Here is an 11,933-nt window from a genome sequence, read left to right on the forward strand (position 1 = left end):
TGTGTGTGTCTGTTGGTTTTTACACCTGGTTTTGAATCAAAACAAAACAGTTGTCTGTTAGTCAGACTCTCCTGTTCTGGTCTGTGTGTTTTTTGTTTTTTGTTTTTTGAGCACCCAAATGGAAACGGCAAGATTTCCATTTTTTATTTTCCTCATTAAGCATGTTTTCTTATGGTTATGTCACTGTGAGAATGTAATGTTTGATTATGTCATGTCTTGCTCTCTCTCTCTCTCTCTCTCTCTCTCTCTCTCTCTCTCTCTCCTCCACCTTCTTTCATCGGCTATATTCATTGCCGTCTCCTGTTCGTCCCCCTATTCCCTTTTCCCCTCTCCTCTTAACCTATTTTCTGCTTCTTCTCACTACCTCCATCTCAACCACCTTTTTACCTCCCCTCTCTTTTTCATTTCCCTTTTCTTTACCACCCTCTTTCTTTCTCTCTGTTATCTTCCAACACCTCTTCTCCCTCTCCTCTCCTTTCATGCCCCCCTCTTCCGTCTCAATCCCCCATCCCCTCCCCTCACCTCGCTGGGCACAGGACCCTGGCTGACTGCCCCCAGCTGCTGGACGTGGAAGACATGGTGCGGATGCGAGAGCCGGATTGGAAGTGCGTTTACACGTACATCCAGGAGTTCTACCGGGGGCTCGTCCAGAAGGGGCTTGTTAAAACCAAAAACTCCTAGAGTTTCCGCCCACCCCCCGAAAACTCCCCCACAGCATGGTGAGAAACGAGATCTGAGGGGCGCGGGCAGGGTCTGACCCTGCCCTTGGAGAAAAGAGCCAGGACAAACAAGCTACACTTTCAGTAGTATCTAATGAAATATTATAGAGTAAATAACAAGTGTGTATACCTGCAATGTCTATTGAGTTATGCAGTATCTCAGTCATTCTGCTAAGGACACTGCCCCCTAGTGTTTTCACATTGAGTTTTAGCAACGCTGGGCTGGATTGTCCATTTCCCCTAAAGTTGTGTTGAAATTGCCCCTTCATTTAAGTTACACATCCCAATTTAAGGCACATAATGTGAAACCGGTGACAGAAGTGTTAATATAATGTGTAATATTTTAGGACTCAACAGGACTTACTGTCTAGTAATAACGGCAGCAGTGCTTGTGAGAGCAGCTAAAAATGCATATGTGGCGACTGCAGGAAAGTACACTAAAGAAGTTAGAATTCTTGGCTGCAGCGTGGAAGATAGGGGGTTTGAGCAGCCCAGTGGTTAGAAAAAGCAAGCGCTGGGCTGCAGTGTGGAAGGTTGTGAGTAGCTGAGAGGTTGGCAAAAGAAAGTAATGGGCTGCAGTGCAGTGGTTTTGAAAACCTTTAGAACAACATAATTAGTAGGCGTTCACATACAAGCCATTAATATTTTAATATTAAACTAACAGCTGTCCATTTTGGAGATCACTGTAGTGCTGCTTGTGATCTCCAGGGAAGCCGGTTGCGGTTTCTGTGTGCAGTGAGACAGCTGGACACATTCCAGTTCTCATTTTGCCATCCATCCTGTCTGACTTGGGAGAGTCGTAAACATTGCCTTTTTAAGAGCGGAGTTGTGAACCAGCGAATGATTTAATCTAAAAGCTGGGGGGCCCTGCTTTTAAAAGGAGCTGTGTATTTTTAACCTGATTGAGAGGGCAGTCTTCCTAATTTATATGCTTTTTGGTTTGGTTTAGATTTAATTTATTTGTTCTTGAAGAAGACTTGCCCAATTTCAATTTTATTATACCTTGTTTTTAGGCAAGCTTGAGATGGGAACAAAAAACTGTCTAAGCGAATCAGAGCTAGGAACTCCTGTCTTCCAGTCCTAAACAAAACAAAAAAAGCACACTGCCTAGGCCACACTTTTTGACACTGCTGGACAGTCTCATAGCAACCACTACACTGCATCCCAGTCTCTGAGCTATAACTACTGGACTATACTGCCTTACTCCCGGGCCCATGGCTCTCACAAGTAGGGTTCACTGTCTGCCAGTCCTTTAGCAAGCACTGCACTGCCTCACTGCTATAAGCCCTGGGCCATAGCTGAAAAGTTAGCAAAGTATGTCACCTGCTGGCCAACTATAGAATTTCACTCCAGGTCGGAACGATCATGCAGATGATTAATGAGTAAAATTCAGAATATATCCAAAACTATTGATGAAATACTTTTGCTACAGTATTGTGTGTGTGTATGTGTATATATATTTCCTATGGGGGTTTCTCAATCGTTTCCAGTACACACAGACCAGTTGCTTTTATGGTTTTGTGAGGGGAAACCCCCTGATTCTTGGACCTAGGGAAGGGGCTTTCAATTTTGTGAAGCCTGGACCTAATGGACAACCAACACCAGGTCCTAACACCTCTCTTTCTCCTGCTCTCCCTCTCTCCACAGAATCTTTGCTCACTGCGACCCCCTGCTGGAGGTGGAGGATATGATGATCATGGGAAGGAGACCGGACTCTAAGTGTGTCTTCACCTACGTGCAGTCACTCTTCAATCACCTGCGCAGATACGAGATGGCCTGCCGCAGAGCGCACACTGACCTGTAACCAGCAGCAACACATCAACACACATGCTTCTAAATACACCTAAAGGCCTGTCAGCCAAGCCTCTACAATCCATTTATTGCCTCTATTTCAGCATTAGCAATTCTACCACTGGACTGTTTTGATGCGAAGATTGTTAAGCCCCTGCTTCCTGGAAGCATATCGCTTAAAGAAGTGTTACCAAGAAGCAGCTGTTTATATGTTGAATGTACTAAAAATATACAGAACCAACAACACAAAACAAAATCACCAGTGGTCCTGTTGCTAAGGCTTAAAGAAATGGATTTGAAGGCGTTGGTTAGCATTCCTGTCCAGCATACCTGTTCCAGGTAATAGCCTCCCGTAACTCACAATACAATAACCACCCCTACCTCACCTGTTGCATATAGAATACTATTTAACCTGGTAACGTGCTACACTATGAAACTAACACTCTTCACTTTTGTGTATTGCTGTTCTTCATGTAGATGTCCAATTCTATGGCTGGAAAGCGACACGCATCATGCAAACAGGGTTTTGAAAGCAATATGTAGTACAGCTATCTTAAACCTTTCAAGAAGTTCCTCATAACTTGTTCAGATCAATTTCATTGGGATCCAGGTTCAAGCAGCAGCTAATATGCAGGAGATTAAAAATATGAAGGCGATTTTGATTTTTTTTTTTTTTTTTTTTTTTTACAGGGAAAGTGACAAAAAGTCAGTTACTTATTTGAATCTGATTTATGCAGTTGATTGACCCCAAGGAAGCGGAGGCAGTGATAGGGTTCTCCGTAATGTAATAATCAAAAGCTCTGAAATGATAAATCACAAATTCAGTTTTTGCCATGATGTGTTCCTTCAAGCCCTCGAATATGATACTTACATTCAGGAATGGTAGTTTAATAGAACGATTTATTAGAACTTTGACAAGCCGCCTTGTAATCTACCTGTTTTCAGGTAATCCCCACCTCCTTCTCCCCATTGCTCCCATTGAAACTCACTTGTCGTAACGCACGTGTGTTGACAGTAAGTTGCAATGTTTTTTTTAGCTCCTCTCCAGGCACAGAATGCTTTGTAATACCAAACTCTGCATGCTTTTAAAACACATTTACTTGAATTGTTTTTGTTGTTGTTTTTTTTATTATTATTTAAAGAAAACTTGTATAAGCACTGGCAAGGAAAGTATATTTTCTCTGTATTATTTTTTCAGTAATGTTATTGCGACACAAGTAGATTTTTGGCTCCAGTCTGCTCACAAGCAGCATATCTTGTGTCTTGGCTATGTGTGTGTGGAACAGGTTTTTTTTTTTTTAATGTAGATTTCAAGGCAATTTTATTTGTTAAGACTTCAAACTATTGACCTCTCTGAATCCAGAAATTTCTATCAAAATTTGCAGTTAAAATAGCGGGTAAAAAAACTTAAAATGGGTTGAAAATGATATGAGTCTAAACTGTAGATCTCAATACTTCACTTGTACCATTAAGAGATATATGTTTTCATAACCTATATAAATGATCTTAAAGTGTGGAGTTAATAGGCCACTGTTTAGCTTAATTTGAATCTTTCTACAGAGAATGGATATCGCAAATCCAGTCTTTTCTTGATTTGTTTATCACTCCCATAATGCACCTGGGCTGGCGTGACCTGGATGGGTCTAGTAGGCAGACTGGACCCCCACCTCAGGCTTTTATCGATTTTTGTGTACGCGGACTGCACGCAAGCAACTGCCAGTTCATAATTATTCATATTTGTAGTTGCGTTAAAAAAAAATGTTGAAAACTATCAAAATTGTTACACTACTAAAAAAAAACAAAAAAAAAAAACATAATATTTTGTGAATTCTAATGTACACCTGCCTATTTTCTGATAGGTATATGTATCCAACATAGTATCTTGAATGTAAAACCTAAGTTTGTCAACTGTTTGTAAAAGAGTCTGATTTTCCAATATAGCTATGGAACGATAACTAGTTACAGTCCAGAATGAACTATTTTTATTTGATTAGTGATCCTGTAATCCCTGTCATATGTCTCAAGTAAATTGTAAGTCAGGGTTGTAATATACCGGCAGAATATTCCAGGCTGGGATGTTTAATCTTGTCACCTGGAGACCCAGAGCTGCCTAATCTGAATCCTCGACTGCCCTGATAAAAAGCTATAAAAAAAAATGTTCAGCATCATATTTCAAATGTTTTTTTTCTTGAGCCCTCTTTTTTAAAGCATGTGCAAATTCAGAGATGAATACTTATCATATTAACCTGTATTATGCCATAATGAAACCGCTTGGAACTTCTGCATTGTAATCACATTTTTAATACAACGCAATAAAACCTGCATTTTAATTTGCAAATAAGCTTTTAAGGTACATAAATAGATGTTTTTATCATACGCTATATTCAGTTATTTATAGTGGTTGGAGAACTTCCCCTAGAGAACTCCTTAAGATACTGATTTATTTTTTTTAATATGGTTTTACTTTCCTTTAAATACAATTTAAAATTGTATATATTTTGATTTTGCAAAACTTTGCATTACTCCAGTAGGAAATTGGCACTATTTTTGTGAAAGGAATAGGCCCCTGCAGTGTTAATAAGAAGTGCAAGTAGACAAATCTTTGGGTTAATGTTTTCAGTGTTATAAAATAATAATTAATAACATTATTGGTTCAGTGTGTTACTTTTCACTAAAGTGGGGCCAAAGTCTCCTATTCATTCTTATTCAAAGTTATTCTCTCCATTGATTGGTTCCTTTCTAAAGGCGTTCGGAAAGAAATCACCCCTCATTGGCTACAAGGTTATTTCACGAATGCTTCACCTTTGGAGATTGGACCAGCCCAGAGCCACCGCTTACCTGCCATCTGCTTCCACCCTCACATCTTGTAGATAAAGACTAGAACATGTTCGCAAACACGGTTTTATTAAACACGTATTAATAATGTGACTTCAGAAATAAAGCTCTATTTTAAAAAGGTCTACTACTGCCTCATTAATGCCTTTTCATCCAAAGTAATATTATCACTAGTCCCCCTTCTCTTCTGTTGAAGGTATTTGGGTTCTTTGCTTGGAATAGTCGGTTATGTGAGAGTGCTAACGATGTGAAGGTCCTGCTGCATGTCTATAAAATGACGAGCAGACGCAGAGTAACAGTTACAGGATTTATTCCAGAGTCTGAAGTGGCCACTCTGCTCCAGCATCTCTCCCCAGGCCCAATTTCCCCTGCCCTTGTGAACTCTACACATCAGCCCCCAGCCAGCCAAAGACTTTCAGCTCAGGGCATCACTCTGTTCAGCTGCAGGCAGGGGGCGCCAGACCAGGGAGACGAAGCAAGACGGTGTATAATATAAAAAAAACAAACACTTGAAACCCCACATAGAAGAAAATATTATTGTGACAGCTATCATGAATGGGCTGTACAACATCAATCCTGCCGTATGTACCTGAAGCCAGTCCTATGAGTATACGTACTAATTCAGTGGTCCAGGTTTGTAAGGGGAGCCCCTTGATTTAATTTTTCTAAAGAAGCTTCACTTCACTCCCCCATTAGCTTAGCTTTCTGAAGACTTCTTTACAGTGAAGGTAGGCCATACAACATAAGTCTTGGGTTCAAGTCTGTCTTGAGTCACAACTCCACTTATAACCACCCTATCGGAATAATGCACATTTAAACCATGCAATTGCTATTCCCTTCAATCATGTTTTCAACATGTGATGACTGCACTGTATTGGTGCGTTTAAGACTTAGAGAAGGAATCTGAGGGTAGACATGCTCTGTGAAGTTACTTAAGTGCTAAACATATTAATTTGGGGTTTCAAAATACTCACAACTGGGAGGTGTGTACAACTCAGCCTGGGAGTAAGACTGCTTGCCGATATCTAAAAATTAAACTACTGGTCTGGTATCCACACCTCAGGATATAACCTGATACTTGGGGACAAGAGAAAAAATAATCCCTAATGACCCTAGTTCTTAGAAAGATTTTAGGATGCCAGTCCGAGGAAGACAGATTAGCACTCATCTCATATAGAGTGTAGCTAAACCTAATCATGTCTCTAAAGATGTCATCAATCTTTAGCACACAGTGTATAAGCCAAAGTATTTCATAGCACAAGGGAATCGTCATGGATTGGAGCAACCAGGGAATTCCCCAGAGCTGTAAAACTAAATCCAGCTGGCTTATTCCAGTGGGGTATAAATGGATTAAATCAACCCATTAGTGTGGATGACTAAACTAACTTTACTAACTTTACTTGTGACCTAAGTCAGATTTGAACCCAGCACCCCAGAAGTGAAAGGCTCATACATTCATAGGAAACCTTCCTAGGGGTAGTGTATAAGGCACCATAAGCAATTAGGATTCCTTATTCTAGCAAGAACTCACGACCCACTGGAAAGCATCATTGGCCAACATATATGTTTTTCCAGTCAGATGGAACTATATGTACACAGCTGTGCTACACCCCCTTACATGGTCTGGTTGGACAATCTTGTACTTATTTTTTCCAACGAAATATCCAGTTTTTAAAAAGGATTAACGATATATTTTTTGTTTTTTTATGAACGCTCATGTCCCTTTAAAGCGGTTTATTTGCAATCTGTCATGGTCAACTACTACGTCACAAGAGGGCCACCTCTGTAATCAGATGAATAGATGGATTCCTGAATGCTGCTCTTGCTTATAGGTCTGCGTGCTTTACTTGAGGGTCGTGTTGCTGGGTCTCTGGTGACTGGCTCTCTGGTTCTGTCTCCAGTGGTTCCCCGGTCGGTTCCCTGTTTGCTCCCTGGTTCTGCTCAGTGGTGGCTGGGTCAGGCTCCTGCTTGTCCCAGGGACTGTCCTTTGCAGGGGCGTAGCGGAACTCGTATGGGACTGGGTCATCTGGGTCTGCCTTCTTGTAGAAGCCCAGCGAGACCAGCAGCTCATTGATCTCTTTACGGGTCATATCATTTAGAAGGATCCGCTGAAAAACACAGTAGTTAGGCACTTTTTAACATACCTCACTGTCAGTCTTATTGTTGTAAGAAGCCACATAATATAGTGATAGCAAATTACTTTTGCTATTATAATGTATTCCACAATTCTCTTGCCGGCAGACACATGGAATGAGACATCCAGGGTTATTATACTAAAGTATACTGGACACAAATACAAATTATTATTGAAATAGAAACAAGACACCACTGTGAATGAGGCGTTCTACTCTCAGTGGATACATCTGCAGAAAAACCCTTAATAAGAAAGAATAAGCATATGTGAAGAGTAACCCTATGTACAGTATGTCATGTAAAGTGCTATACTTACATCCAACTCTTCATAATAATGGTTGAGAAGGACCAGCTCCGGGTCAGCTCCAGGGAGGTGTTTCATCACGAGGTTGTGACTTTAAATCAGCAGTTGAGGAGATAGACAGACCTGCACTGGAACAGACACTCGCACAGCAGATGCAGGGGTTTATTTTAATGCCATTCGCAGTGGCTGCTGGTGGTTAATCTATTCTCATGACACCTCACCACTCAACAGGATTGGCTGTCCAACCTATTCTAGTGACTGGATGGGAGTGTTGTTGAAACAATGGTCTTATCTGGCATCATGAAATAAGGGATCTCCAGAAAGAGACACCTGGTTGCCAATGGTTTGCATTTGTGTTGTCTCCGATATTTTTACTTGTATCTGTTTAACCTACCCAATTACCCTAAATGCAGAAGGTAGCAGTTTAAGTGAGACTGAAACCTTAATGCAACCTTAACTGATAAGGTAATATTATACTGCAAATGTCTTTTGGACTTTAACTTTTGATCCCCCCGTCGTTCCACAAACTGGAATCCTCACTTACAGATGGATCTTAACAGCAGTCGGTTCACACTGTAGAGTAACAGTGCTAAGAACCCCACAACAAAACTGCTGGTGCCTTTCTAAGGTAAGCTAACGCGTTTAATATATTATTCCTGTGATGTCAGTTTTTATTTCAGTTAATTGAGACATTCCTTCTGCTTGTCCTTGCTCTATAGTAGTGCATTCTGTGAGTGTCCCCACTCACTCACTGTCACTCTGTTAGATAATGAAAATAATGAACATGTGACCGGATTCGTTGCTTGCAAAACCTATATTATGTTTTTGTGTACGACAGCCACAAAACTTATATATCTCTTCGAAAGCACAGGTGTAGCTCCTTTTCAACTGGTGGCACAAAAGGAATAGACAGGTATTTTAGAGTAATAGTTAATATGTTACAATGTCAAAATATATCCAGACCACTAGAGAAAGCTACCACGCTGTATATAGACTACTGTATAAACTCAGGTTCATGTCCAGTCCTATAGCAGTGGGTCCGGGTCGGAAGCGGTTCGTGAAGATCAGACTCTTCTCTGTGTATACACACTCACTCCCTGAGAGACAGTTACCATAAACTAGAGCCGATTGCTGTTGAAAGGATACTAAAGGGGGATGTCCTGTGTAACAAAGGCCTTCACCTGCAGAGAATGGAGAGAAGGAACAACTAGGTATTAATTCACTGCCCCCTAGTGTCTGACAAAATCAGGGGAGTAGTACGTACAGCCTGATATGAAGAGTTAGATCTGGCTACTGCAAACAGACTACAATGAGGATCCTGTACAATTATAAGGAAAGATGTGCGGGAGACAATAATAATAATAATAATAATAATAATAATAATCTGTACCTCCCTGAGCCTGTTCAGCTGTCATCCTCCGCAGGTCTGTAGGGACACAAGAGGTTGTAGTGAGACTTGGTGCTGCGATTCACATTTCAATCAGACACTCATTAAAATCTGCAGCATTTTCAACAGCTTATTCACGCATTAAAATGATTACCATATAATACCATTCTCTGGCACTTTACTCCAGTCTCCATTACTTATCTGTTCTCTAATCATTCATAATTTCAAAAACACTGAATCAAAAATGATATGGTGTACAGTGATGAAGGCACTACCTGACATGCTTGTCTACTTGACTTATTAGCTCAATCTGTATCCCCCTGGAATCAAATTCACCCCCAAGTTTGTTATAATTGTTACCGGGTTTCCTAGATCTGATCTTTAAAAATGTTCCCTTTGTCAACCTTTACAAATGCACCCTTAATATGTCATATGCTCTGAACTGATTATATTTGATACAGGAGCAAAATGCAATCTTCAGGCTTAACCAATTCAGAGCAGGTTTTGCATGAGCCTTTTTGCTGGTTTGTATTAGAAACACATTTTAACTTGGGCTGGGTGCAAGGCAAGTGGATTTCTCTATTTTAGGGCCAAATTGGGACTGTACTGCTATGATAGGTCAATGATGACACAGAACTGAAGCCTGGTTTCTTTAAACTTGGACAGCATTTAGTGCAGGGCTTCCCCACTGTGGTCCTGGTGACACCATGTGCCTTCTGGTTAAATCCCAGCTGAGCTCTCAATTACTTAAATTAAACCCTTAATTGAACTAATAATTTGCTCAATTAGACCCTTTTATTTGTTTTCAGCTTTTAAACAGTCGCAGATTTCAAGTTAGCTATAACATTTTATAAGTAAATTGAACTCTGCAACTTTGTAGGAGCTGAGAACAGTTAAAAGGGTCTAATTAAGCAAATTATTAGTTCAATTAAGGGTCTAGTTCAGTAATTGAGAGCTCAGTTGGAATGAAAACCCGGGTTTTAACAACAAAGGACTCACGGGACGTGCAACATTGGGTCCTTGTTTATATTATCTCTGAAAACGTTAGGCATTTCAATCTGGTTACGTTTTGCTGGAGGCTACAGTATGTTACACAGACATACATTACTTAGCTAATATGCAGCCTCCAACTGCTGTTTTGGAACCACAAAAACATAACAAATAGTGTATTGGTACCGAAAAGGTCCAGAATTATTACTTGTACGGTTATAATGACGCGTTGAAAAATATGATGCAGTACCACAACATTGTAAACCCGTGAATATGTGATAAAGGCAAAATGCGTAATATTACAAACTGTTTAAGTTTATATACAAACCGTTCAGTATACAGTGACAAATAGGGTTAGCCAAAAGTATTCAATTATTTCAAATAAAAAATACAAATACACACTATACCGTGTCGTTAAATAAGTCAGGACTGTTGTGCAAGATAGATGTTATTGGGCCTCTTAACAAAAACGGCCCTGCAGAAAATGCCCCTCCTCAACTATGAAAGGAAAACTTTGCTTTACACTTGAAAATACATTGCACTTTTGAAATGAATTCGCTTACCTCGACTTTTCCCCTGGCCAAGCCTTCAATTTTCTTTAGGTCTATTTCATAAGGCGAAATGCTCTGGAATAGGCCGGCGAAAAGAAATATTTGCCACATCTTCCTACAGCGGCAGAGAAACAAAGTGTGGTTGGAAAAGGCACAGCTCCGGCTGAACCGGTGGCGTTTGGAAAGATGGGCGCTCCGGCTCGGGAGAGGCAAAATGCCACGTCAGAAGCCTTCTGTCTTGTTTTGATTTGTCCAAGGGAAAGAATGAGGGCTGAAACATGAGAGGTGTTTGTTTTGTGGTGTTTGCCAAATATCAGATTTCCATGCAAAGCAAGTGTCTCCGGTTACACGGCACAGCTCCGGCTGAACCGGCGGCGTTTGGAAAGACGGGCGCTCCGGCTCGGGAGAGGCAAAATGCCACGTCAGAAGCCTTCTGTCTTGTTTTGATTTGTCCAAGGGAAAGAATGAGGGCTGAAACATGAGAGGTGTTTGTGTTGTGGTGTTTGCCAAATATCAGATTTACATGCAAAGCAAGTGTCTCCGGTTACACGGCACAGCTCCGGCTGAACCGGCGGCGTTTGGAAAGATGGGCGCTCCGGCTCGGGAGAGGCAAAATGCCACGTCAGAAGCCTTCTGTCTTGTTTTGATTTGTCCAAGGGAAAGAATGAGGGCTGAAACATGAGAGGTGTTTGTTTTGTGGTGTTTGCCAAATATCAGATTTCCATGCAAAGCAAGTGTCTCCGGTTACACGGCACAGCTCCGGCTGAACCGGCGGCGTTTGGAAAGACGGGCGCTCCGGCTCGGGAGAGGCAAAATGCCACGTCAGAAGCCTTCTGTCTTGTTTTGATTTGTCCAAGGGAAAGAATGAGGGCTGAAACATGAGAGGTGTTTGTGTTGTGGTGTTTGCCAAATATCAGATTTATATGCAAAGCAAGTGTCTCCGGTTACACGTCGTTTTGTCTGCTGTGGTTGTATGTTTAGAAAGGAAGCAGCAGTACCACGTGTAGTGTGCGTTTGTTTACAGTGGGTGGGTGCGCTCATTAGGTGGGACTGGATTCAGTTTTTGGACTAGTCCTCTTCATTAAGGTGCAGAGTGACAGTGCTGGAGAGCTGAGGGGTGTAAGCGTTTTATAAAACAGTCCACCAACCCTTTTAAATCCAGCTCGTGACAGTTGAGCTTTCCAAATACAGGTCACAGCCACTTATTTAGGGTACACTGATAA

At 41.1% G+C, this 11,933-nt stretch overlaps 1 protein-coding gene and 1 pseudogene across 7 annotated transcripts in view; one reads left to right on the plus strand and one right to left on the minus strand.

Moving 5' to 3' along the window:
- LOC121297153 (smoothelin-like) overlaps nucleotides 1-5,470 on the plus strand; it is a 78,965-nt gene extending 73,495 nt beyond the window's left edge. For 5 of the 7 annotated variants that reach the window (XM_041223232.1, XM_041223237.1, XM_041223235.1 and 2 more), the window contains one exon: nucleotides 2,367-5,470. In XM_041223232.1, coding sequence (XP_041079166.1) covers nucleotides 2,367-2,523 — 157 coding nt within the window. In that variant the 3' untranslated portion in view covers nucleotides 2,524-5,470. Of the gene's footprint in view, nucleotides 1-536; nucleotides 720-2,366 lie in introns of all 7 variants that reach the window. The other 2 variants (XM_041223234.1, XM_041223239.1) reach the window with 1 other exon arrangement.
- Nucleotides 4,422-11,647, minus strand: LOC121297154 (annotated as a pseudogene).
- Nucleotides 11,648-11,933: the final 286 nt, after the last annotated feature.

This window comes from Polyodon spathula, chromosome 22 (assembly GCF_017654505.1).
Source record: "Polyodon spathula isolate WHYD16114869_AA chromosome 22, ASM1765450v1, whole genome shotgun sequence".
Lineage (NCBI taxonomy): Eukaryota > Metazoa > Chordata > Actinopteri > Acipenseriformes > Polyodontidae > Polyodon > Polyodon spathula.